The 27,985-nt window shown below is 42.1% G+C and overlaps 2 protein-coding genes across 6 annotated transcripts in view; one reads left to right on the top strand and one right to left on the bottom strand.

Annotated features, from left to right (window-relative positions):
* The window catches only part of sec61a1a (SEC61 translocon subunit alpha 1a), a 34,253-nt gene extending 31,608 nt beyond the window's left edge, over window positions 1-2,645 (bottom strand). The window contains exon 1 of the mRNA XM_060920117.1: window positions 2,539-2,645. Within this exon, the coding sequence (XP_060776100.1) occupies window positions 2,539-2,545 (7 nt within the window). The 5' untranslated portion in view covers window positions 2,546-2,645. The remainder of the gene's footprint in view (window positions 1-2,538) is intronic.
* On the top strand, window positions 249-27,880 carry tatdn2 (TatD DNase domain containing 2). 5 transcript variants are annotated; one of them, XM_060920114.1, is made up of 7 exons: window positions 249-364; window positions 8,417-8,728; window positions 13,494-13,829; window positions 14,201-15,067; window positions 17,432-17,559; window positions 17,653-17,836; window positions 27,101-27,880. In XM_060920114.1, exons 2-7 carry the CDS (start codon window positions 8,426-8,428, stop codon window positions 27,239-27,241), a joined length of 1,959 nt encoding a protein of 652 aa, XP_060776097.1. In that variant the 5' UTR covers window positions 249-364; window positions 8,417-8,425; the 3' UTR covers window positions 27,242-27,880. The 5 variants fall into 5 exon arrangements, with proteins under 5 accessions (XP_060776097.1, XP_060776095.1, XP_060776099.1 ...); XM_060920112.1 differs by lacking the exon at window positions 249-364 and adding an exon at window positions 3,381-3,461; XM_060920116.1 differs by lacking the exon at window positions 249-364 and adding an exon at window positions 3,381-3,461 and having other exon boundaries at window positions 13,527-13,829.
* Window positions 27,881-27,985: the final 105 nt, after the last annotated feature.

Genomic DNA, 27,985 nt, shown 5'->3' on the forward strand with positions numbered 1-27,985 from the left:
TTGAAAATCTACGGTTTTCAGAATGGAGAAGTTTATTTTTTGCATTTCTAGACACGGCGTAATACTTTGCATCGTCCTTGCATGGGCGCAGTCCTTAAATAGCCCATAGTTCACTGATTAAAGACAGGTGTCCTTTGTGAACGGCACGCGTGCCGGAGCTTGTTAAGCGCCTTCAGGTGCACAAGCTAAGGCGTGCAGGAGTGACACCGTTCTGTGCAAACCCAACACAATCGCATTAGAAAGCATGTTCAAGCTGCCAGTGTAGCTGCAGTCTTTTTAGTTGCGAATTACGAGTATTTCCTCGTGTTAATAATTCGCCGTGTCAAAACAAGCAAAACTTTCCTCCTTCTTTCGACGTGGAGAGGTACGCAATTTATTATATATTTTTTTCCATCAAAGTTGCATTTTGTGGTTTTGAAGCCAAGCTTTAGTGCCGTTTCTAGAACACATCAAGAAAACGTGGAAGAAACAGCAATAATGGAAGAGCCGGTTTCTAAGCTGCCTAAAACTAGCAATGGGAATTATTTTTTGTTACATAATGCACTCAGGCTGCCGGTCAGTGTGTGGACCCCCCTTTGAAAAATCCTAGCGATGCCCCTGATTTATATGAGAAATTTGGTTTTCATTGGTGTGTTTAAATTTACAGACAATACGAACTCATGTAAACAATTAGCTTCAACTCGCATAAATCTGAATTGGAAATGTTTAGTTCACTTTAGCTTACGCAAACGCACGACTCTACTAAAAGATTGTTAAACGAGGCTCAACGTCCCCAACATTGAAACCTGAAAGCTTTAGAAACTCTAACGCTACGTTCACACTGCAAGGCTTAATGCTCAATTCCGATTTTTTTGTGAAATCCAATTTTTTTGTGAGGTCGTTCACATTAACAAATATATGCGACTTGTATGTGATCCTCAGTATGAACGAAAAGCGACCTAAAAGTGTTCCGCATGCGCATTGCAGGATACGACGACGTCACACGCAGTGAGCATGGCCAGTGTTTACGGAAGTAAAACCGCCCGGTTGCGGTATGACCCATCCAATCTAGCTTGAATAGCTGCATCCCCCCAAATGGAAATCAGCTCCCTAACCTCTGCGTCCTTCCATTGAGAAGATTCAGAACCTTCACAGCCCGAAGCGTCCCTCGCATTGATGTCATGCGCCATGTTGTTGTAACTTTTTTTGAGAGACCCCCCGCCTACTTCAGCGCAGAATAGTGACGTTTGTGGCTTGATGACGACGTGTAAGTCGGATGAATGCGACCTGGCGGTTCAGACTGAAGTCGCATATGAAAAGAGCGGATAGGAATCGGAATTAGGACCACATATCCAAACGGCCAGGGTCGGATTTGAAAAAATCGGATCTGTGTCGTTCATATTGTCAATAAAAGATCGGATACAGGTCACATATGGGCGAAAAGATCGGATTTGAGTCACTTCAGCCTGCAGTGTGAACGTAGCCTAAATATCGGGCCATGTATATAATATAGTACTCGACATGACTAAAGCCTAGGTCACAACCGGACGTACGATTTTTTGGCCGTGCGATTTTTGGCATTTCCCAAATCGCTGTGGTTTTTTTGTTCGTGGAGAAAGACACACGTTGGCTGTAAGTTTGTCTTGCAACCTGAAAAAAACGTAAGTGCCCGTAGAGTTTGTTTGACATGACAAAGAACCTCTGCGGCCGGTCTACGGCTCGAAAGTCAACACGTCACAAGCACCCTCCGTGCATTTCTTGCGTTTTTTGCACGTAGCCCGGCCGTAGGAGCACGTACGGCTGGTTGTGACCGAGGCATTATGAGTAGTGTTCATGCTTATACTAACATCTTGGTTATTCATCTTCAGCAACTAATTGTTATTAATAACAAAAAAAACCCTCTCTCTCTCTTTCTCTCTCTCACACACACGTGTGCAGAGAATTGATAACCAGTTTACTCTTATTTGAATTTAAAAAAAGGTACAATAATACCGTGAAACCGCGATACTTTAAGACCAGATCATGATACCGAGACCATATCAAACCGAAACCCTTGTGATGTGACTGAGGTTGAGGAAATCTGAGATTGAGCACCTAAACTCAATCATCAGCTACTGGTTCACAGCTCATACTTATTGCTAAAAAAAACCCCGATTATTTAATTCATACTAAAGATAAACAAAACAAAGCCTTACTTAAAAAAAAAAAAGCTGTAAATAAAAGCAGGCTAACCCTGAGAGCTAACTAGCTAGCGACAAAACGAGTGCTTAATAAGCTTTTTAATCCACACTACATACTTAACTCGGTTTATTTTCTTACCTTAACATTAACACTAATATTTGTTTTTAATTTTAGCGTGTATAGTAGTGATTCTTTCCTCTAATGTTACATTTCTAGACTAGCATAAGAACTTTAGCCGACTAGCTAACATCCAATCAATGGGCAGTGAAAATGCAGGACGCTACGCTTTTACTAGCTCAGGTTAGCTAGCTGAATTGTCGATTAATCCATTATAAAGTAGTACACTTCGTGAATAAATAACATTAAAATGGTACTCACTCCCCATGGCGGTGGTTATCAGAGTGTAACCGGGTTAAGATCTCTGCTCCTGGAGTTAATGCGCCGGCAGAGCGCCTTAAAGACACGTCACCACTATACTACTCCTAAATACACGTCAGCCATATTAGCCGCCCTCGCTAGCAAACGTCAATACGTCGACACGTCCGCCATGTTAGAAAGGGCAAACCGACCAATCAGAATCGTCACCGTTCCCATGATGACCATACAGGAACTGGAAGTTTCCGAATAGATAGATAGATAGATAGATAGATAGATAGATAGATAGATATTCATTCATACTTCCTTCCTAGTATATTAAATATCCGTTTGAATGAACTTTCTAACTCGTAATTCTTCCTCAGCAGATTTCCCGATTCTGTGACGTCACTTCAATATTCAATATGGCGGCGCTCATCAGACTTCAGTAATAAACAAGAACAAAGAACGACAGAGCGGTTTCAGGTTATCATCACCAGCTACTAAAAGCTAAACATATTAATCACTAAACAAACAACTATTTAGTTCTATTTTACTGTGATATTATTACACTTATTATTGAGTTTCGCGTGAATGCTCCAATATGGGAAGTTGGAAATTTCCGACTTCCCAGTTGTCGTAAAAGCAGCACATGACCCGGATGGAGATTCTTTTGAGACGAAATGCTCAATTAAATTAAATAAAGCTGCTTTTATATTTAAAATATGAATACTAATCAGTAAATTATTACCAATCATAATTTACCAGCGCTGTTATTATAATCCAAGTTAAATCGGGAAAAACATGTAAAGTGCAGTGTCACGAGCCATTTATATCAGTTTAGCATTTCTGCTTTTCACCAGTAGGTGTCGTAAAACTGCTGTAAAACCCGACGCTCTGGAGTTCACTGGCTTTTGAACAGCAGCATCACTCTCTGGACTCTAAAGGTTAGGAAATATAGTTCATAGTATAAACATATTTAAATTCTTACATTTTTAATATTAATACAGTCTTTAAAGATTATTAAGGCTTGGCTGAGGTGCATGAGCGCAAACAAAGTGGCGATAGCTAGCTAGCTAGCTAGCTAGCCAGGTCGCTAACACAATTTATACTATGTATAGTTGTTTGTTTAATTAAAAAAAAAAAAAAAAAGATGGCGGCAGATAATGTCCAATTTTACGTGATTTTATCATGAGTATGAACTTTTTAGTTAATTTATCTTATTTATTTTATTGCTTTTAATTCGAGTAGCTCGCTAAAGGTCGTTATGATTCCAGATTTCAAATCGTTGGCTCTGATTCTGAATCAATAGAGTCGATTCGTCAAAAATTATTTTATTTTCATGTCACTGAAAATATAACTTGTTAATTTTTTTTTTTTTTTATTGCAATAAATTATCGCCACCTGTCTCATATCCACTGTGACTTGGTGTGTATTGTAGACTGGGTGGGTGTGATGTGTGATTCAGTTTTCTGTGTGGATTCGACTCTAAATCCGGAGAATCGACTCCTTGCTGTGTGCTCGTGCAGCGAGTGAGTGACGACGGTTCAAAAAATTCAAAAACATTTTTCCGTTAAAACCGTTAACGCTTCAAGGTATGTATTATATTTATAACCTGGTCAAAAATTCAACAAAATGGCGACAAGTTTTGAAGTTTAAGGCGTTAAATTTATTTTGTTCAGCTCATGTGTACTGTTGTGAGGTAAATATGCTGTAAACAGACAAAATGTATATTTAAAACTAAGGAGATACTATATTCTGCTAGCTAGCTAGCAAGTTGCTATTAATGGTTAAGGCTAGCTAGCTTGTAGCTAACTTTTTTAGTACAATTTGCACACAAACTTTAACCAAAATAATGTCCAACTGACATACTGAGGTTTTTTTTTTTTTTAAATATACACTATCGTTCAAAAGTTTGGGGTCACCCAGACAATTTTGTGTTTTCCATGAAAAGTCACACTTTTATTTACCACCATAAGTTGTAAAATGAATAGAAAATATAGTCAAGACCATTTTTCTGGCCATTTTGAGCATTTAATCGACCCCACAAATGTGATGCTCCAGAAACTCAATCTGCTCAAAGGAAGGTCAGTTTTATAGCTTCTCTAAAGAGCTAAACTGTTTTCAGCTGTGCTAACATGATTGTACAAGGGTTTTCTAATCATCCATTAGCCTTCTGAGGCAATGAGCAAACACATTGTACCATTAGAACACTGGAGTGAGAGTTGCTGGAAATGGGCCTCTATACACCTATGGAGATATTGCACCAAAAACCAGACATTTGCAGCTAGAATAGTCATTTAGCACATTAGCAATGTATAGAGTGGATTTCTGATTAGTTTAAAGTGATCTTCATTGAAAAGAACAGTGCTTTTCTTTCGAAAATAAGGACATTTCAAAGTGACCCCAAACTTTTGAACGGTAGTGTAAATAGTGCACACACTGTGTGTGTGCAGTTGCTAGAAATCAATATTAACACATTGTCTGGCCAAAAGTATACAGACCTCTCCATGAGCTTGTTGGATATCCCAATCCCTAACCATATGGAGCTTCTCAAACCCTTAAAGTGCATATCACGGATAAATTCAGGAGCATGATCAATGTAATTCTCTTATTTTATATTAAACTTTGGTCAAATATCTGTCACATTCTGCATTCTCTGCAATTTTTTTTTTTATCTTACGCAATACCCGAAAAATTCAGTTGAAATCGAGCCATTTGAGGTGAATTGGTCCGCCTCTGGAAAAACTTGGCATTTAGATTTCCCGGCAAACATTGATTTTCGTGACGTCGCGTGCGGGACGCCTCCTTCTGAATCCTACGTCAGCGCTGGTTTGTTTATGAGAAAACGACCTGGTGGTTTTCTGCAAATTTCTTCAACATTATCGTGTAATTCTTAAAATGGTTAACAAATGTATCATAGGAGGGTGTAGCAACAATGGGAGAGAAACGGGAGCGCTTGGTCTACACAGGCTGTGCACTGAAACCGTGCAAAGCTCTCGCAGCCTGCTGGCGCTTCCGCAGGTAACATCATGAATCTGGCTCCAGACTCACTTGGGATTTTTCCAGACGCGTTTTATTTTATTTTTTTTTCTGCTGCAGACAGACGGCCTTGTGCAAAACAACCCTTCTGGGTGGCACGGTGGTGTAGTGGTTAGCACAGTCGCCTCACAGCAAGAGGGGCCGGGTTCGAACCCAGCGGCCGGCGAGGGCCTTTCTGTGTGGGGTTTGCATGTTCTCCCTGCGTCTGCGTGGGTTTCCTCCGGGTGCTCCGGTTTCCCCCACAGTCCAAAGACATGCAGTTAGGTTGACGTGAGGCGGCCTTGGGCTGAGGTGCCCTTGAGCAAGGTACCGAACCCCTGACTGCTCCCCGGACGCTCTGGTGTGGCTGCCCACTGCTCTGGCTGTGTGTGTGTTCACTGCTTCAGATGGGTTAAATGCAGAGGATGAATTTCACTGTGCTTGAAGTGTGCATGTGACACAGGTTTCTTCTGGATGAGTGTGTAAAGGGACATTCTTTCATAAAAAAAAATGAATTTAAGAACAGTCATGTCAACCCGTCCTCCGGTACACATCCCAGCAGGAACCGTTCTCCTGACGATCACCAAACCCACGTTCATTCATCCACCGGCCGTGTTCCATCACTCTGACTCCAGAGAACATGTTTCCAGAATCCAGTGGCAACGATCCACACCAGGTTTTCGGCTTAGGACATACGTTCTCAACCATGGAGAAGCTCCTAATGTAACGTTCTCGTTCTGATGTTGCTTCCAGATGCAGTTTGGAACACAGGATGGGTGATATTTATTTACATGCTCTATAGTGCAGTATACCGACTTACTTGTGCAATACTTACACATGCAATTCCACCTTCGTAATACACTTTTTTATATATATATATATATATATATATATATATATATATATATATATATATATATATATATATATATATGTGTGTGTGTGTGTGTGTATGTATGTATGTATGTATGTATATGTGTGTGTGTCCGTCTCAGAAACTGGTCTCTCGTTTGGGACATTATGGTCAAAAAATAAATTTTTCTAATTTTACTTTTTTTCTTTTGTCATGTCTAATAAGAATATAGCATCTTGCTTTATCTGGCCTCCACTGTGGAAATTTTTTTTGATTACAATTCAAATACTTTTGTAAAATTGATTTCCATATAAAATAACTCCATCATGAAGAATTAAAGCCCCTCCTTCACAGATGAGTGAAAATATTGAATAAATTTCCTCTTTTTGATTGCTTGGGTTAAAAATGCCAAGTTATGATGACTGACTTGATTATTCACTTAAATATGAATAATATGATACATTTTGGGTATTTGATATGGCGAAATAGGACACAATGGAAAAATCAAGAACACGCCGGAAAGATGAGAATCACGGCGGTGGTAAAAGAAGAGCGACTGTACCGGCTGAAGGTCGCGCGGGTCTCTGCTGCGGCGCACGAGCAACGGGACATCACTACCGGGCGGGGCAAAATGACTGGCCGTAGATTCTATCAAAAGTTCGATCTAAACTGACCATGGTTGCAAAATATTGGCCAAAAATATGCCAACACTACGAAATATGAAAGTAAGATGAAAAAGAAACATTCTATTGCCTTATACTGCAAGACTAAAACAAAATAAAACTCTCAAAACTCACCTTTTCAGTGATAGCGTCCGAACAGATCACCCGCGTAACAGAGAGACCGCAAATGGAAGCGCGATCAACTTCTAACTGCTGGAGCGGAAAATTCCATTCTACACATGCAAATTGTTAATGTGTGTCCTTCCCCCGCACACAAATAACACGCTACGGTAAAAAATAGACCACAACTCATTTTATAGCTCAGAAATTCATACAAGACCAGCTACCATCGTAACATATTCTGGAAGAAACATTCTATACCCAGCTTTCGTTTTAAAAAACAAAATCACAGATTTATAACTAAATTTTTATACGGCGTAGTGATTTTAAGTTCCTACTTTTGGTGAGGTCGTGACCTCGACCCTGAGGCTTTCCGTTTAGATCAAAACACACGATCGTATTGGTTTTGGGTTTGCGGAAAATGGAGTTACGACGGTGATGAAATATTTTGCATGATGTTTTATTCCGGTTATGATTATTCTGTGAGCGCACCAATCCTTGGGTGTATAAAGTTATGACTTAAAATACAATTAGTGATAACTGTAGACTTTTCAGTGGACTACAACCTTTTTAAGGGAATGCGATGTGGTCGACCGTTTATCATGTCCCAGATCAAGCCGCCATTTTTCCACAAATTTGCAGAATTTTTGCCAAATTCTGAATAGAGTATTCACATCAAACATTTAGTTTTATCTGTATTTTTCATCATTTTATTTCAAATTAAAACCAACATCACCATTCAAAACCGTATAGTTTATTGACTGAGTATATTTAGTGGGGCACCCCCACAGCACCCAGTTTCTGAGACAGACCCGGATATCCTTTTTTGTATACTCGGTACTTTTGCACTATTTCACTGCCTTGTGTTTTTCCCTTTATATATTTTACTGCTGTAACAATGCAAATTTCCTCTTGTGGGATAATAAAAGGCTATCTTATCTTATCTTAATAGCACTTTGAATTGACTGGGGTAAATCTGTCAGGGTAGAAATTTCATGAACGAAGTACATTTAAAGTTGCTGAGCTCTCATTCAGCACTCCAGTGTTTGTCTATGGAGGTTGCATGAATATACACGTGCTTGATTTTTAACACCTGAACTCGATTATTCGGAGCAGGGGGTCCACATACTTTTGGCCAGATAGCGTATTTTGTCCTCCTCGTCTAGCATACATGGAGTAAAGCCCATAATGAAACACTAGGAGCTCTCGTTTCCCACACAAACACTCGTCTCTGTGTCCTTCCCAGTTCAGCATCATGACCAGCGAAAGGCCAAAAGTGAAGTTCAACTGGTTACACACAGCATTCGTCTCCCCGACAAAGTTCCAGAAGAACGCCGCCGGTTTGGCTCGGCCCACTCGCTGGGGTGGCGACGAGTCCGATGATTCGAGTAAAGACTCCTCTCCCAGCCTGAACGTGTCCACCAGCTCAGTGGGAGAACTGGAGAACGTTAATCTCAGCACACCTCAGGGGAGACGTGTCACACCATCACAGACACGGAGCGCTCAGAAAACACACCGTCTGTCCAGCAGACCCTGCAGACTGTTCGAGAACTCGAAGGTAATCAGGTCGTACCTGCGTCCTGAGGAGCTTTAACAGTAAATTTTTAATTAATTCAGTATAGATAGTGATGTAAACAAGAGTGAACAATAACAGTAGCTGATGATATAATATGGAACATGCAAAAATAGTTTTTTTCAATGCAAATTAAATAGGAAAAAAATAATCAACAGGGTCGTGTGACGGAGTTGACGTCACCACCCTGAAGTGCTTTATTTCCCTTGAACTGCAGATATTTTGCAACAATCAAATTTTTAATTGTTAAAGAATGACGTCTTTTTTTTTTTTTTAACCCATTTTATAGTTACATTTAGTGTTGTACAAAGTCTAATAGGCTGTTCACACGGCACATATTTGCATCGATGCTGCACCGATGTATTTTGTTGCGATATATCTTACACCGGTGTAAATTTTGCGCAGCGTTCACACGTCACAACCCTGCTTACTAGAGAGAAGCGTGTTAGCACCGGTGCAGCCTCACTTGCGGTCACACGGCAGTTTCTGCGACCGTGTTATAGTAGCAAAAACTTTACTATCATTTCCTTTGATGGTAATAAAGTTTTGATATTTCCTTTTATTACTATCATTTCCTATCATTATTACTATCATTTCCGATAGTAATAATGTGGAAATGAAATATGCGCATGCGTGAAAATGTAGTTCTTTTTCCCGGTTGTCATGGCATCACCAAGCGCCGGGAAAACAACGTGGATGAAGACACCAGTGTTGCCAGATATTGCTGACGTTTTCCATCCCAAAATATGTTAAAATCCGCCAAAATGCACTTAAAACTGCCAAATCTGGCAACGCTGGAAGACGCGCAGTTCTGTTGTTGTTGATATTCGCCATTTTGGAAGCACAAAATACCAGGATGCAAATTATGCAATGCTCGTATGTAATCAACTCTCCTCACGCGTAGCGAGTCTACCCCTGTAGCGTTCAGACGTCCCATTTTATATCGGTGCTGCCCCGCAAACTAGCATTTACTCCGGAGTAAATTTCTTAAACCACCTCCCGAGCAGGGTTAGATTTGCACCGGTTTAAGCAGCTTTCAGGGGCTACACCGCTATAACTTTGTACCGTGTGAACGCTCTACCGGGGCAGCCCCGGTGCTACACCGGAGTAAAAGTTGCCATGTGAACACCCCTTAAGAAAGAAGTTAGTTCTGTTCTCACTTGTGTGAGCTGCTTCCCTCACCAGCCTCCGATTTTTACCTCCGCCAAGGAGGTTATGTTTTCGGTAGCGTTGGTTTGTCTGTTAGCAACATTACGGAAAAACTTATGAACGGATTGCTCTGAAACTTTTTCCAGAGGTGTGACTGGGCACAAGTAACAATCCATTAAATTTTGGCGGTGATCCGGATCACCTTCTGGATCCAGGATTTTTTTTTTTTTTTTTTCAAGGATTCTTTATCATTGCGAGATGTGCTGCTTGGCGGAGGTCTGCGCTCTCCGAGTGCTTTTTTTTTTTTTTTTTTCCCCCCCCTTGTTTTTGTTTTTTCTTTTCTCTTTAAGTTAATAAGACAAAAAAAAATGCACCAAGTACAGTTTGTAAACTTTCTAAACATGTTCCTGTGCCTGAAAACTCAGCTTGCTTTAAGTCTTCTTTCATTATCCCCCTAATATGTCTAAGTTGTTAGAAAAGGCAGTTCATGCTCAGCTTTATGAATATTTAGACCAGGTTAAGATCATAAGCCCATGTCACCGTGGTTTTAGGAAGGCGCGCTGGGCTGAGGCTGCGGCTTTATCGTTTGCAGACACAATCAGGGATGAGAATTTTCCGCTGATCGGCAGATTTCCGACTTTTTCAGACCAAAATGATCGTTTCTGAGATCGATGTAAATCCGTTGAGAAATTTTCGGGGGGTGTGGTTAACAATCTGTGGTCCCCTTATACAGTGCTTAATTTGTGAAGTGGGAGGTCCCGGAACGCAGGAGGTGGGTTGGTCCGGCGACTCAAAAAAAAAAAAGGTGGGGGGTGGTTTACTATAACTTTACGCACACACGCCTATTGTGCGTGTAAAAAAAAAAAAATAATAATAATATCAGACATTATGATCTTAGAAAACGCTTTAGTGACGAACAGTTAGACAGTAATATGTCGTGATATTGTTAAATTATTTTTATTAGTCTATATATTAAATTATATATTAAATTTATCTTCTAAAATAAGACTGTACTCATATCACAACCGGTTTATTTCACCATTGGAGATCAGATCACACAAGACATGAGTTAAATGACTCATTTTAAGGATTTAAGTAGGGGATTTAAAAGTAGTGCCAGCAGGACTTCGTTGCTCAGGTGGATAAGGCACCATACCATAAATCCAGGGACCCGGGTTCAATTCCAACCTGCGGTCATTTTCCGAGCCCTCCCTGTTTTTCTCCCGCTTATTTCCTGTCTCTACACTGTTCTATCCAATAAAGGTGGAAAAAGCCCCAAAAAGAGAATAATTTACAAGCAGTGCCAGCAAACACAAGTGTAATCAATTCAAGTAATAGTTAAGAAATAAAGGGTTTACAAAACAAGTTAGAGAATTCATTTTAAACATTTTAGTAAGCTTTCTTGTTTTTTTGCCATTTTTTCCACAGCGCAAGCTAACGGCTACAAAAAACCCGGTGTTCTATTGAGCGGAAGTATACACCCCATGCCCCCCCCTTCCCCTTTCACATAGATTTTGTGGATGTCATAGGAGAGAGGTCAACAACAGATATCAAAACCGAACACTAAACACATTTTTATTTACTTATTTAATTTTTTATTTTTTTTCCCTTTGTGATGGTCACGGAGGTGATCTGATCCATTTAAATAGTTGCCGGATCACCGAATGAAATGAAAATGGCTGCCGGATCCGACAACGGAGGTTACGGATCTTGTTCCGTCATGTTCCGGCTCAAATTAAGCCCTGCCCTTATAACGTCTTGATTCTTGGTGGGCTCCGGGTTAAAGGCGTCGTGCAGTAATTTCAGCAATCAGGCTATATCATGTGTCAAAATGTCGGGTTTGGTGGGTTATTCAAGCCCCTCGGTTTCCCGCGATCTCAGTGTCACGATGCGCCCGCTACAAGCATTTAAAGTTGACGCGCACAGCCAAATTTAGGCAGCCAGCCGTTAACTAGGTCAACTTAGGTGTGACGTCATACCAGTAACCTCCCTTGGGTGATGCTGGCCTGTCGCCATGTTTTCTCTATAGCGTACGTTTACCAGAGTTGTTTACATTGTGGATTTATTCAGTTTGTGGATAGTTTTGAACACTCAAAACACTATGAAATGATGAATATTCTGTGATACAAAATGCCTAATCGGTGTATTGCGTTTGGCTGTAACAACGAACACTGAACACTATTTGTGACTGTTATCACTGGATCTGATTTCAAGGTCATGGCTAGGTATTGATTAGAAAAAAAAAATTTTTAAAAACACGTTTTAAGTGTTTCTATGTATCAATCATTAATTATACAAAATGATTTTCATACATTTATGTATTTGTCATCTTTCTTTGTCACATGAAGTGTTGTCTTGATAACATGTGGCACATAATTTTATCAAATGGATGACAGAAGATTAATTGAAAGGTTTATGCCACAGAGCTGCCTTTAACTAATAATTATCACTTATTACTGACGATTGTACGTTTACTAAACAATACAATACAAAGCTCAATACTCCCAGCCTATAACATACTGAATATCAAGTTAAAATCAACCGCAATAAAAGGAAAATGATGAAAACTGGAATATCAAGGGGTCTACTGTATCAGAAGGCCCACTGCATTTCGCGAGATCGCAAGCTGTCAAGTTGCTAGAATTCAATCTTTCTAGCTATACTTTCACCCCCTACAGCTATCAGTATTACACATAATCATAGATTAATCACACAGCATTCTAATTCAAGTGAAAATGGTCTTTAAAAATACACACAAGTAGTGATTTAGTCAGAGAAACCAATCAAAACATGTCCTCAAGTCGCCGGTCTTCTTCATTCTCGTCGTCGTCAGAACTGTCCTCATTTTCTTCTGAAGATGAGCGCTCCGGTTCAAATCTGTAAGGCTGGATACCACCAGGACATTCAGCTGTCAAAATCTCTACTTGTGGGCCATTTTCTTCTACTGTATCGGTAAAATCAAAGCTAATTTCCTCAGCATCGCTCCTATTTTCTGGTGTGTCCGCCATTGCAACTGCACCGAGTGGTTACTGGTATGACGTCACGCAGCTGTTCCATTGACCGAGAGGGGGCGCTGCGAACGCGGAAAATTTCAAGTGATGGGCATGACCAAATAAGGAGCGATTACAACCGCGGGAAGCTTTTGAAAAATCGACAGTCAATTTATTTCGAATCTCGAAAGCATTCTGGTGCAGAATAATGCGACTTTTATCGCCACTGCGTGACGCCTTTAAGTTTGTAGTTCATTTTTTAAGCCAATTTGAATATATTAAACACATTGTAAATGTTGCAAATTAATACTAAACGTAACTAGCTCCTTTTTAAGTTTGTGTTTATTGTATATTCTATGTGTAAAACAGGGCTCGTTTTGATAGCAGAGGTATATAGCCACTGATTGGACTAACCCGTTGCTTTTATTAATGTTTAAATAAAGGTTTCTATCTTTTAAGCAATCTAAGGCTGGGAACTTTTTTTTAAATATTTTATTTTGGCCCCTCCCCTTTCATGTCTTTCCTGATGGATGAAAATGTATCTTCGAATGATATGAAAATTTATTTTAAAAGCAAGTGGTAATACTGGTGAAGAAAATGTGTTTTGGCAGGGCCCTCAGTCAGAACATCCATCACCTTTGCAGTCGCCATCGTCCACTGCTGGTGAGAAGTGTAAAGACAGGACTCCAGAGGAGGGTTCAAAGGCCATCTATCTCAGAGCCCTGAGTGCTGCTCTCGGGAACAGACTGAGGAGGTCATCCCACGAGAAGCCACACTCCCAAACAGCTCCTATAGAAACCCTCGCGGTTAGACCTGAGCCGGAGATAAAAACGGAACACGGTGAGGATACGGCACCTGTTCGTGTCCAGTCAGACGAGCGCGCACACACCCATCTCAACTTTCCAGATGATGAGGAAGAGGACAACGTGTTGGTAACTCACACCAAGGTAAGCAGGACCGAGTCAAACCTAGTTCGTTAACCGACCTGGGCGAATGTTCGTAGATGTTTCCGCTATACATGATTTCTATCACAATGTTTTGTTTTGCCGATGTTCAAGTAGGAAATCGCAGCAAAGCAGCATGCGCAGTAGTGTGAAAAGATGTGATTGGCTGGCTTCACGTGTCTCAAAAGAAGCACGTCTTGGCCCCGAGTGTGTTTAAAATAAATCTGTGACTTGTTTAGTTGCTGCAGTGATGGACGTAAACGCTCATTGTTTAATACTTAATTCTGTAATAGTAGCTGTGGAACAGTATCTATAACCTCACCACAGTCCAATTCAAGTCCACCTGATGATGATTGGTTTATCTCCATCCACAGAACGTGGTCTTGAAAGGTCGCGACTCTGCTGATCGGCTAAACGTTGAGGATCCCATGAAGCTGAAGAAGTTCTCACAGCAGGACGAATTTGTGGAGTGCAAGCAGGATGGAGAAGCTGACGATGCTGAAGCCCCACCTCCAGCAGTCACGCTCATCCGACAAACTTCATTCGGTAAACCATGGATTGATGCATCCTACCAGCCCTCCTCCTCCTCTTGGAGCACATGGAGGGAGGGTGGCAGCGGCGACTCTTCCAGAAGAAGCAGCATGCATCTACCCAGGAATCCGGTCGCAGTATTGGGGTGGGACCTCAGTCCTAAGCAGCCAATCAGACGGAGTCCTTCATCTTCAAACTCTCCAAACAACCTGTGCGAGTACTCCCCACTGTTTAGACACCGGTCCTCATACGCACACTTGCGCTACGGATTAACAACGTCCCTTACTGATGACTCCACCCGCAGGAGGTCAGTGGGCTCAGAGCCTCTCTGGCTGTCCGGCTCCAACTCGTTGGGCTTCATCGACACCCATTGTCACCTGGATATGCTCTATGGGAAGTTGGGCTTCCACGGAAGCTTCCAGAGCTTCCGAGAGAAATATAACAGCAGTTTCCCAGCGGAATTTCACGGCTGCATAACGGACTTCTGCAATCCAAGGATCACGCAGAAGGAAGCCATCTGGGAACGGCTTCTCGAAGAGGAGTTCGTATGGGGTGCTTTCGGGTGCCACCCTCACTTCGCCAAGGAGTACAACTCCACTCACGAGCAAAGCATCATGGGAGCCATGCGTCACCCCAAGACCGTCGCGTTTGGAGAAATCGGTCTGGATTACTCACATAAGAATTCAACCGGCCACAGCACACAGAAGGAGGTAGTGCTGCATGACGATGGATAAAATCACAAGTATTGAGTTTAATATTAAAATCACAGTGTGTTGTATGCTTGGGGAAATGAAGCGCACTGGTCAGGGCTCGACATTAAGGACTGCCCGATTGCCCAGGGCAAGTGAAATATATGTACTGGGGCAAGTGGGATACGTGCCCAACCGGGCAAGTTGGAACAAGCGTATATTACGAACTAGCACCACAAAAATGAGACTTTTTGATCTTTTATTTCAGTTCCTAAAAGCGCCCCTCACTACGTATCCGCCATTATGTCTTGGCTGTTCTCTTCATCTCTGTTTCATTTCCTGCTTTGCGAGTTATTTTATACCCCCCACCCCCCCTGCTGGTGTAGTATGGTACGCGTACTGTTTACAGACCCCTTGTGCATGACGCCACGCATCACATGACATGATAATTACAGCTGGGGTCAGACAGGCACCGTCTTTCATGCAAGCAGCTTAATCTGTCTTCAATATGGTTAATTTTTGCGCTGTTTTTGCTTGTTCAAACAGAGAAATGGATAAAAGGCATTACTGTTTCCCCGCTATCAAGAAAAATGTTAACGAATGCTTCAAGAGCAACAAGGAAATGAGTGGTTAAAGAATACGAGGAGAGGAGCTCAGCCTGAAAACTCCAGAGAAATTCACGATTGCATTTAAAATGTATTTGACAAAAACAGTCGGAAGTGAGGATAGAAGAGTTTAAGAATCTCGTTTTATTTATTTATTTTTTCTGCTCACAGTTGAGTTCGCTCCTTCATGAAATGGTTTGATTTTCTTACAGGTGAAGCCGCTTCCTTATTCAACACAGAAAACCCAGATTGGTTTCAAACAACTCGGGCATAAAAACTCAACAAGGAGCGACATGCGCGATAAATCCTGAAAGAACAGAACAGATTAAGAGCAGAGAGAGCTGGAGCTTTGTTTCTGTTATCAGAGGAACACAGTCCTATGAAAAATATTGATATATCGGGGTGTTTTTTTAAATCATCCACCTCTAGGTTTAAAAAAAAAAGCGCTGTGTCATGACAGACCGGCTGCACTGATTCAGTTACAGGTTGCCAGGTCTGTATAAAACACCCACAATCTACACACTGAACAATTTTAAACTCTCCTTATCCTGTCTGTCATGACGCAGCGCAGGTGGGGTTGTTGGGGTTTGTTTTATTTTCATCTCATTATCTCTAGCCGCTTTATCCTGTTCTACAGGGTCGCAGGCAAGCTGGAGCCTATCCCAGCTGACTAGGGGCGAAAGGCGGGGTACACCCTGGACAAGTCGCCAGGTCATCACAGGGCTGACACAGAGACACAGACAACCATTCACACTCACATTCACACCTACGGTCAATTTAGAGTCACCAGTTAACCTAACCTGCATGTCTTTGGACTGTGGGGGAAACCGGAGCACCCGGAGGAAACCCACGCGGACACGGGGAGAACATGCAAACTCCACACAGAAAGGCCCTCGCCGGCCACGGGGCTCGAACCCGGACCTTCGTGCTGTGAGGCGACAGCGCTAACCACTACACCACCGTGCCGCCCTGTTTTATTTTTTAATTAAAAAAAAAACCTAGAGGTGGATGATATAACAAAAAAAAAAAACCCCGATATATAAATATTCTCAAACACAGTACTGTTCAAAAGTCTTGGCACCCTATTGTTTTCTTCATACGAACTTTTGTTATAGATTTCTATTTTATGATCTCTACATTATCAAGTAGTGAACCTACAGTCTGAGAGAGTTCTACACAAACACACTGAACTTTACAACAGCTGCATGCATGTGAAATGGAAATAAATCAACTAAGGCAGGAAAAACTATTTTGGATAAAATTGTTGTTGTCTTTTACAAATAAAAAGTAACCAAACTTAAGTTTAATCAATAACCAAACTTCAACTCAATGTGTGATCTTCATTTTGTGTTACAATTCACAACTATTCTATGGTTTTCCAAAAAAAAAAAGTACTTGCAAAATAAAGGGAAAGTGATAATATTGGGGGGCAAGTGGAAATTTACCCCCACTTGTCCCCCAGGGCAAGTGGGTTTAAAAGCTAATGTCGAGTCCTGCTGGTTTTAGGAAAGTAATCAACAATGGGATGGTGTGATTACAACCCTGATGATTGTTTTCCTCCAACAGCATGTTCTTATGTTTTATTCCTTTTATACTACATTAAATTTTTTTTTTTTTAAATTAAAGAACATCATATCGTACATTTTTATGTTTATAAAACATGACATTTAGTGTCATGAAATATATGTTGGGCCTCCCCCCCCCGCCCTCTTTTTCTCTATTGAAGAAACTGATAAAGTGGGGGGGAGAGCTGACTTTCGCTTGGGTTTTGTGTGCGCAGGTGTTCGAGCGGCAGCTGCGATTGGCCGTGTCTTTGGGAAAGCCTGTGGTTATACACTGCCGAGATGCCGATGATGATTTGTTGGACATTATGAAGAAGTGTGTTCCCCGAGACTACAAGATACACAGGTTTATATTTAAAAATAATAATGATTCACTTGGAGGAATTCACTCGTGATGTGTCGAGGTGACTGACTCGCATTCCATGTCCTTGTGTGTTAGACACTGTTTCACCAACAGTTACTCCGTAATCGAGCCGTTCCTGAGCGAGTTCTCAAACCTCTGTGTGGGTTTCACGGCGTTGGTGACGAACCCTAACGCCGCGGACGTCAGAGACGCTGTTAGGAAAATTCCACTGGACCGAATCCTGCTGGAAACGGACGCACCTTACTTCAGACCCAGACAGGTATCTCACAGCCTTAGAACATGTTAATAATCCAACTTGGACACTTTTTTTTTTTTTTTTTTAATCTAGAAAATCAAGGGTCTTTTAAAGGGATCCTTTAGCAGATTTATTCTCAAACGTATTTTAAGTAAAAGTAGTCACAGATTTCAAAAATCAAACTTTTCATATTCGGAGACCAAACAGTTGTCTTCTGGCTGCTCCCGATTAGGGGTCGTCACAGCAGATCTTTCATCTCCGTTGCTCCCTGTGTTCCGCGTCCTCCTCTACCACACCTGCCACTTTCATGTCCTCTCACCACATCCATGTATCTCCTCTTTGGCCTTCCTCGTTTTCGTCTGCCTGGCAGCTCCATCCTCAACATTCTCCTTCCAGCATGCTCTGCATCTCTTCTCAGGATGTGCCCAGACCATCTCAGTCTCATCTCTCTCAGCTTAATTCCCAAGCTCTCCACATGTGCTGTCCCTCTGATGTGCCTCCCATCGCAAACCTTAACATCCTCAACTCCGCCTCCTGTCTCTTCGTTAAGGGTACGGTCTCCAGGCTTTCGTCTAAACCAGGGAACAGGGGCGCTGCGCCCTCTTACCGAAATGCCGATTGAACCCCAAGTCACACTTGGGCCATGCACTTGTATGCTACTGCACAACATGCAATCTTTCTCAAAACGATCTTTTCTCCATGAAAACATCCCAGCAACACCACGTGACAATGTGTCTGATCATCAAATGTTATAATTACTCCAAAAATATTCCAATCATAGTAGATACACCGCTAGACGGTGCAAAAACAATCCAAATTGGCGTTTTCCAGACTGAGGCGCCATGTTTACTTGTCGCGGCTGCTCTCGCGAGATTTGACATGGGTTACATACAAGGTCAGCTGACTTGTAGAGCGAGATTTCTCGAGACTGAATGACCTTTCACCCACCGGCGTGGGAGCTTTTGACAGAAGGAGTTCGTGAGTTGTTTTTGTTGACACTTGGGCATTTAAAGGATAAGGCAACTTTTGTACAAAATCACCACAAATAGATAGATAAATATATAAAGTAATCGATCATGGAATTTATAGAGAAAGAACAGACCGCATAACAGTATCTTTTAACTTTTAATAATATGGGCTTGCGCTGAGCTCAGCGAAGATGCGTTCCACCATATTGATCTACTGCGTGACGTCATGCGGCCCACCACTGAAAAGAACTCTTCAGTGCTTCATGGTAATAAGGTAAAAAACCAGTGCAATCGCTTCTTCAAAGTTTCACCAAATGGTTTTATTTATGCAACTTAAAGCTCATAATACTGTATAACTTTGGTTGAGTAAAAACACAGAGCAAAAACATGGCTGAATCCTGAATGACTCCTATTTGGATTTGTCCTGCCAAGCCTACTGCGCATGCGCGAAGCGGCTCGGCTCGGTTTTCCCTTTCGGGCGCTCTCGTTTTCTGTTAGAATTTGGTAAAGAAAAAAATATTATTCAGCAGCTTACCGGGTCCATGAACATAAATCTGACAGCTGACAAGTTCGGGATATAAATGAATCGAATACAAGCCACCCGCCGGGACTCCTAATCACAGTGATCTGTCTGTAAACACTGTTTTCATGGGCCCAGTGACGTCACAGATCAGAGGAAGGCGCATTAACGAAAGATTCTGATTGGTTTATAGTTGCCCACAATCTCAAAATGGCTGCCTCCTCCAACTTCGACTCCTCTGTGTCAATTCATGATTTCAAAGTTAAAAATATTTTTCATGTTCGATATATAATGGAAATAATTAACGGAATTGATTATGTATATGGGCGGCACGGTGGTGTAGTGGTTAGCGCTGTCGCCTCACAGCAAGAAGGTCCTGGGTTCGAGCCCCGGGGCCGGCGAGGGCCCTTCTGTGCGGAGTTTGCATGTTCTCCCCGTGTCCGCGTGGGTTTCCTCCGGGTGCTCCGGTTTCCCCCACAGTCCAAAGACATGCAGGTTAGGTTAACTGGTGACTCTAAATTGACCGTAGGTGTGAATGTGAGTGTGAATGGTTGTCTGTGTCTATGTGTCAGCCCTGTGATGACCTGGCGACTTGTCCAGGGTGTACCCCGCCTTTCGCCCATAGTCAGCTGGGATAGGCTCCAGCTTGCCTGCGACCCTGTAGAAGGATAAAGCGGCTAGAGATAATGAGATGAGATTATGTATGTTTTTTCTCCTATTACACACCTGGTTTTGTACAAAAGTTGCCTTTTCCTTTAAAGATGTCATCCCGCGGCACGAAACGGAAGAAAGCCAAAAACTGTCGGGGGCAGAAGATTACTTTTCTTTTTCAGTGTTGACAATTTGTTACAATTTCCCTCTCAGCCTCAGAATGTCCCATTGTAGCCTCAATTTTTCAAAGGCTTCGCACGGCGGAGGGGGGGACGGATACCCCCCCCCCCCAGTCGCTTCGCTCCCTCGCCATGGTGAGCGCCCTCATACTAAATTTTTCTAGAAAAACCCCTGGTCTCCAATCCATACATCACAGCTGGTCTCACTACTGTCTTGTACATCTTACCTTTCACTTTTGCTGGGACTTTCCGATCACAAGTGACTCCTGAAATCCTTCTCCAACTGCTCCACCCTGCCTGCACACTCTTTCTCATCTCACTACCGCAGCCCCCATTTTCCTGCACAGTCGACCCCAGGTACTCGAATTCACCAACTTTTTTCTTTACGTCTACTCCTTGCATCTTCACTACACTCTCATCCCCATTCTCATTGATGCACATGTATTCTGTTTTGCTGCTGCTCACCTTCATTCCTCTTCGTTCCAATGCATCTCTCCAAACCCAACTCAACCTCCTTTCTACTTTCAGCACATATCACAACATCATCCGCAGACGACATGTTCCACAGTGACTCTTGCCTCACTTCATCCGTCAAGCTATCCATCACTATGGCAAACAAGAAAGGACTCGAAGCAGATCCTTGATGGAGTCCCACCTTCACCTGTTCAGAGACCAAATAGTGTTTTGAGAGAAATGAGTTCTTTAAAATGTCAGATGGGCTTCCTGCAGTGGTGACTCTTGTGATGACGGTCACTTGGAGCAACTCGGCTGTTTTATGTTCTCTGTTTGCATCGTAGTTTTGCAAGTTTTACAAAATGAGTTTTTAAATAAGTGTCTCATTGTGGTATTTGTATGCTACACAGTGATGCTAAAAACAAAGCTTAAGCTGGAACTAGACTGCATTTTCTCTGTGGAAATAAATACAAAGTGTACTTGATCAGCTGGAACAGAGAGTCACCGACAGAAACCCGATCAGGCACCAGACCTCGCGCTGCAAAGTCTCTTCCCCCCGATCTACAGTGTGAAGTGTGCTCTAAAATTTATTTTTTTTTAACATGATCTACATGGTGCTGGGTAGATTAACAAAGTGTCTGAGACATGGTTTCAAACAACAGGTTTTATAGCACACAACTGCACACACTTTCTGTAGAGCCTGTAAAAGCAGATTTTGCAGCGCGAGTTTTCGTGTCTGATCCAGTTTCTGTCCGTGACGCTCTGCTACAGCTGATCAAACGCACCTTGTATTTTCTCTGTGGAAATGCAGTCGAGTTCCAGCTTGTGCTTTCTTTTTAGTATCATCTTGGCATTTGTGTGCTTCGCAGTGAGTCATACTTATTTAAAAACTGATAAATTCAGTAAAATCCTTGTAAAACTCTCAACACTATGATGCAAACGGAGAATATAAACAGCCGAGTTGCTCCAAGCAACCGCTACCTGACATCATCGCAAGAGTCACCACTGCAGGAAGCCCGTCTGGCATTTTAAAGGAAATGGACCACCCCCACCCTCAAAAAAAAATTTGGTCTCCGATAATGAAAGTTTGATTTCTGAAATCTGTGATTTGCTTAAAATAAGTTTGAGAATAAATCCGCTGGAAGATCCCTTTAAATTAAATAATGTGCAGTGAGCACACAGCAGGGCTCGACATTAACGCTTGTCCGGGACAAGGGATCCTTTGTCGGACAAGTTCATCGTCTCAGTTACTTGTCCGATTGGACAACTGCCAAAATACGCCGGTATCCGGGTTACATATCAAATTTATCAGTTTATTCACATGATTTCCAAAGCATATCACTTGACATATTGTTTTAATGAATCGCCGGATGTTTCTATTCGGAAAGAGCGATGTGCGCATGCGCGATATTCCACTTGCGAAACCGGCCAATACCGCTTCGTGTATTTGAGCTGAAAAGTAAACGGTCGTTTATGATTGGGTTTAATCGTGTCATACACGTGGATTTGTTGACATTTCTGTTGGCGGGCTCATTATTCAACTGTATATTTACGTTGAGTGTGTGGTCATTTCCAAATCTTTGGATTGTTGTTGATGGTGTTCGTTATCTAGCCGAGCGTGTGTGGCGGGGAATGTGCGCCTGCATGCATGTGGATTGACGGGGAGTGAGGTAGGAGTGGGGAAAGTTATCTATGAAATACCAAGCTGTCAAATGGTTGCTAATTAGGTTACCGGCTGTATTAATTAACTAATTAGTAATGGGAGTTTAGGGATCTGAAACATAGGGCTCTATAATTTAGATATAATTATGGATTATTTGAAATTGTTAATCTTTTTTTTTTTTAACCATTTAAATACCATACAGGAGCCACACTGAATAATTAGACAACAATTAAATCAATGTCTGTTTTACTATATTTTTGAACTTTTGCCTCAGTATATCAAGTACTGATTACTTTTGATTTATAGATATTATGCATATGTTGTGAATTCGGAAACAAATGCAATAAAGATTGTTGGGTTACAAATAGTTTATTTGTGGGGGGTTTTCTCAAATATTTCTACGGACAAGTCAACTTCACATTCGGACGAGTAAATTTCCTTTCAACTTGCCCGACAGGACAAGCGGTTTCAAAAGTTAATGTAGAGCCCTGCACAGTCCGTGTACCTGTGTGTTTTGAATTTTTGTTCTACATACACAAAGTTAATTTTGCCTCCAAAATGAACAACAAGCGTGAACCATATTTTAATGAGTTAAAGTCCAAGACTACGTGGACGTCAGCGGCACTTAAAGATGTGGCTTTTTTTTTTTAAAAGAGAAACTTTCTTGAGTGGTTTTATGACACCTGATTGTCATACCCGTATATGGTTCTTTCCCAAACTGTTACCACAATATTGGAAGGACCCAATTTTATACAGAATTTCTTTGTATGCTGTAGCTTTATAATTTCCCTTCACCGGAACAAAGACTGCCTCCACACTTGAGGGTAATCAGGCCGATTTTTCCCTTTCTGATGATCCTGGGAGCGTTCCTGAAGCAAATATCTGCCCAAATAACCCTGCAGTGTGAGAGGTTTACAGACGTAATCTTCAGGTCACTGACTGGATCGGAGCCTCCTTGATTTTAGAGTCATTAATTTCAAACATGTTTGGAAATTTACGACTAAAAATCGTAGCGTGTGAAAGGAACAGTGATGGAATATTGAGCAGAGGGAGAGAGGGAGACGTTTAGCACAGAATCTCCAAGGCAGTGGAAGGTCGGAGAACGTAAAGAATTGCGCTTCTAATGATCACAGACGGGTTTCACTCTCCCCTCCACCTGTGTACGCAACAACGTGAGCTTGTAGTAGGAGTAGTAGTTTGTACTAGCTCACCTCCTGCTCATGCTGGAATATGTACAAGGGCAGGGATCCAAATACCCCCCCCCCCCCCCCAGCACCTCAGTCGTTTATGAGGAGCACGTGCACTGCACTCTTCCTCCCACCCCACCCCTGAGCATATGGCTGCCTTTTTTATTTATTTACTTATTTATCCTAACTGGTTCCATCCGTCCAGTCACGTTTTCGTTTCCAGGTCATATCTTGAAAACTACTGAAGATATCTTCATGAAACTTCTCATCTCATTATCTCTAGCCGCTTTATCCTGTTCTACAGGGTCGCAGGCAAGCTGGAGCCTATCCCAGCTGACTACGGGCGAAAGGCGGGGTACACCCTGGACAAGTCGCCAGGTCATCACAGGGCTGACACATAGACACAGACAACCATTCACACTCACATTCACACCTACGCTCAATTTAGAGTCACCAGTTAACCTAACCTGCATGTCTTTGGACTGTGGGGGAAACCGGAGCACCCGGAGGAAACTCACGTGGACACGGGGAGAACATGCAAACTCCACACAGAAAGGCCCTCGCCGGCCCCGGGGCTCGAACCCAGGACCTTCTTGCTGTGAGGCGACAGCGCTAACCACTACACCACCGTACCGCCCCGCCTTTTGCCATATATTTCAATTTTTTGCATAAAAAAATAGATTTTGACTTGGTTTCTAAGAGCAATGTTCGTTTCCGGAGCGCATATCCAAAACTCTTCATGATACGGATTTGAAACTTGGCATACGTGTTAACAAGGTGATGTAGATCTGCCTTTTCATACTCAAAAACTTTGAGGAATTTAAATTTTTCATGTTTCCATGGAAACAATTTCAGACTTTGTCTCTCAGGTTAGTCTTGGGGGTAGGTTTTGCTTCCGGAGCAGAACTTGAAAACTGAGTGGCATGGTCTTGAAAGTTGGTATATGTGTTGATTAAGTCATGTATACAGTGCTGAGCGTAAATAAGTACACCCCCTTTGAAAAGTAACATTTTAAACAATATCTCAATGAACACAAACAATTTCCAAAATGTTGACAAGACAAAGGTTAATATAACATCTGTTTAACTTATAACGTGAAAGAAGTAAGGTTAATAATATAACTTGGATTACACATTTTTCAGTTTTACTCAAATTAGGGTGGTGCAAAAATGAGTACACCCCGCAACAAAAACTACTCCATCTAGTACTTTGTATGGCCTCCATGATTTTTAATGACAGCACCAAGTCTTCTAGGCATGGAATGAACAAGTTGGCGACATTTTGCAACATCAATCTTTTTCCATTCTTCAACAATGACCTCTTTTAGTGACTGGATGCTGGATGGAGAGTGATGCTGAACCCCACTGAACACCTTTTGGGATGAACTGGAGCCCCAACATCACTGCTTGAGCTCACTACTGCTCTTGTACCTCACTGATCACAAATCCCCATAGCCACGCCCTAAAATCTAGTGGGAAAGCCTTCCCAGAAGAGTGGAGATCATTTATAATTGCAAAGTGGGAATAAATCTGGGATGGGATGCTCAAAAAGGACCCAAGAGCAAGATCGGGCATCTTTACAAACCTTTTGACTATAGAGTGTAATTAATTGATGGAACATCACTTGGCGCCCAAGGTTGGATTAGTCCTGGGTCGGACTTTAAACTGCAACCAGTGGTGAGTCTCAGGCCTGGGAATACTTGAGTATTGGGTAGAATGTGGCAGATGAACCCAACAGGGTCAATGGTATACTGTCAGATGGCATGTGGAAGAGCCACTCAAATGGCTAACGGATGGTGTCACTCGGCAAGTCAGTTGTCACTGCGGGGCAACTTCTATACCCATCAGGTCTGTGGCACTTCTTTGCACCACTTGGCATCAGGTCTGGAGGTCCAGACAGACAACACAATGGGGGCATGACATTTCTTGTCTTATCTTACTGTGCAAGGCTTTTAGTTAGGAGAGGAGAATAGTATACGAGAGCTCAGGAGGCCAGACATTCCACGGCGGCTCGGCCGGGCCATTCGTGCCACTGCTGCAGGCGACTCGGTCACTCTGGTTTGGGCCTCGTGACCCATCTGCATTTCTGCACATCCTAATGAAGCGGTCATCATCACTAGCAACGGACGGCTGATGATAAGGTTGAATCCATGCCAAACATTTTAGTAGACTTTATTTTCAGAAAGTTAATAACCAATTTAGCTCACGCTAATCTCACACTGGGTCTTCAGTCTATCTGAGCTTGGGACCAGCGTGAAGTATGCACGGTCTTGTACAAACCCAGTGGCTTGGTATTTTACCTAATCTGCAAATTTTATTATTTTTTAAAGCTCCTGTGTACTCGTAGCCTGGCAAGCCAGACTAAATGTGAATATTTAGTCTGGCCTCGCTCGTAGACATTTCCGAAGGGTGTGGGTGGAACAACCCGCTGTCTTTCAAACTGCCTCTGTGCGTATAGGCCAACGCTCTGACCAATCAGCGCAACAGTGACTGTGACGTAGTCAGAGCGACAGAAAGCAGTGGGGGAGGCCTTGAAATAAATAATTTTTCAAAATGCGTATTAATTAATAAACAGGTTCTAGATATTAAGAAGTTTGGAGATAATGACCACAAGTTTGGAGTCTGTACCACATACTTAACATGCACTCTTATTTTTTTCAAGGGTTTGCTTAAACTGTTTGAGAGTTTTTATTTAGTGGTGTTTGGTGAAATAATTTCCCTTAAATTTAAAATAACGGGAAAATAAGAAACAATCAAAAAGTAATGTTTCAAAGCTGTTTATTAATTCTTCGTACTGCACAAACTAGCCCCATCCTTTTGGCTACGAGCGGAGCCAGCTGGTAGATCAGACTTTTGCCATAGCCGGTCGGCAAAACAGCGAAAACGTCGTCCTTGAAAAGGAATGAGCGGAGAGCCTCTTCCTGCTCATGTTTCAACGAAAACTCCAAGTCTAATTCTTCTAAAACTGATTCCAAAGCGGAGTCAAACGTGCGCTGTTCACTAGCCGTAGCCATCTTTCCTGTTGTGCTTTCTCCAGCGTCGCGCAGCTTTGTCGTCACTCCTGCAAAAGCCCGCCCAAAGAATCCAAACAAAAACCTTGCGTTGTGATTGGCGGGCACGATTTGATGCCCGGGGTGTTTTGTTGATATGGTGCGAGGCTAGACCCATTCGCAGGCAAAAAATATTTTTGGCCGCTAGGCGGGTGGGTCTAGTTTACTAGGCTAGTGTACTCGTGGGCATCCTCTTCTTTTCAAATTCAGAGATTTTGTCTTTCTGTATCGGTCTGGGTTGTTTAAGCAGTCATTTTTGGACAGTTTTATAAAGGGTACCAATATTTTTGGAGCTCTGTCATAGCCTAGTGAGTCACACTGTAGTGTTGTATTTAGGGTGTAATGTTTCTACTAGAACCTCCAGAACCAGCTGAAAAAAGTGGGTTGTCACAGTTTGGCTCTGTTTCAGTGATTTCATGGATGTTTTAAAAATGTTAAATGTAACTATAAAAGGATAAAAAGTACAACGTTTTTCCAAGAAGTAAAGAATTGTAATTGAATGTATTATTGGTGTATAAGAATAATAATTTTTTCTTCATCACCGTAGTGTTTTATTTTCCTGTAACAGCACAACGCCAGTGTTGATCAGTGTGTGTGTTTTGGATTGTTTCCCTGCAGGTGTCTCCGTATGTGTGTAGGTTTTCTCACCCTGGGATGGGAATACACACCTTACAGGAGATCAGCATGCTGAAGGGAGAGCTCGTCTCCACTGTGCTCCAGACGCTCCGCAAGAACACCACACACGTCTACGGGCTGTAAACCTGCCACCTCCTCCTTTAAACTAAATAACCTGCGTACAGGAATATTTTGGCTGCGTGTTGAAGCCGGGAGAGCCCTGGGGATTGGCTCCAGCTTCCACCGTGAGCCTGATGGGTAAAGGGGTATAGATAATGGAGAGGTGGATGATAAAATTGGAGTCTGTTCCCCTAATTATAGGTGACTCTTTTTTTTTGACTTGCGCAGATGTGGATGTGCTCGCATTCCCTACATTCACATGGATTTAAAGAACTGATTAGGAATTAATCTCGCTAGTTTCTTCATTTTAAGGTTTTAAGTTTTCTTGTTCTGAAATTACATGCTGTATTATTTGTTTTTATTGGCATTCTCAGGGAAAAGGTTCGCATGAGTGCGCAGTATATGACACAGAGAACCCAGTAACCCTGCTGCCAGAACCTAAAAATAAGAGATTGGAGTTGTATGAGAAATGTAGCAGGATTTAAACAAAAAAAAAAAAAATTTTTTTTGTGCACGTTAATGTGGTGTAAGCAGAAAGAAACTGAACACTGCTGTTGCCATTTTATTTTCATTTTATTCACGTTTCACAATCTGTTTTAATGATTCAGGTCCGCTGCTGTTTAATGTGCTCGATCTGAAACAAATGGAAAAAACGAACACGTGTCTTTACTGTGTTAGTGTTACTGTGAGAGTGTGAGAGAGAGAGAGACACGGATAGAGACACACAGCGCGAGAGAGACACGGATAGAGACACACAGCGCGAGAGAG

Source organism: Neoarius graeffei, chromosome 4 (assembly GCF_027579695.1).
Source record: "Neoarius graeffei isolate fNeoGra1 chromosome 4, fNeoGra1.pri, whole genome shotgun sequence".
In the NCBI taxonomy this organism is placed as follows: Eukaryota; Metazoa; Chordata; class Actinopteri; order Siluriformes; family Ariidae; genus Neoarius; species Neoarius graeffei.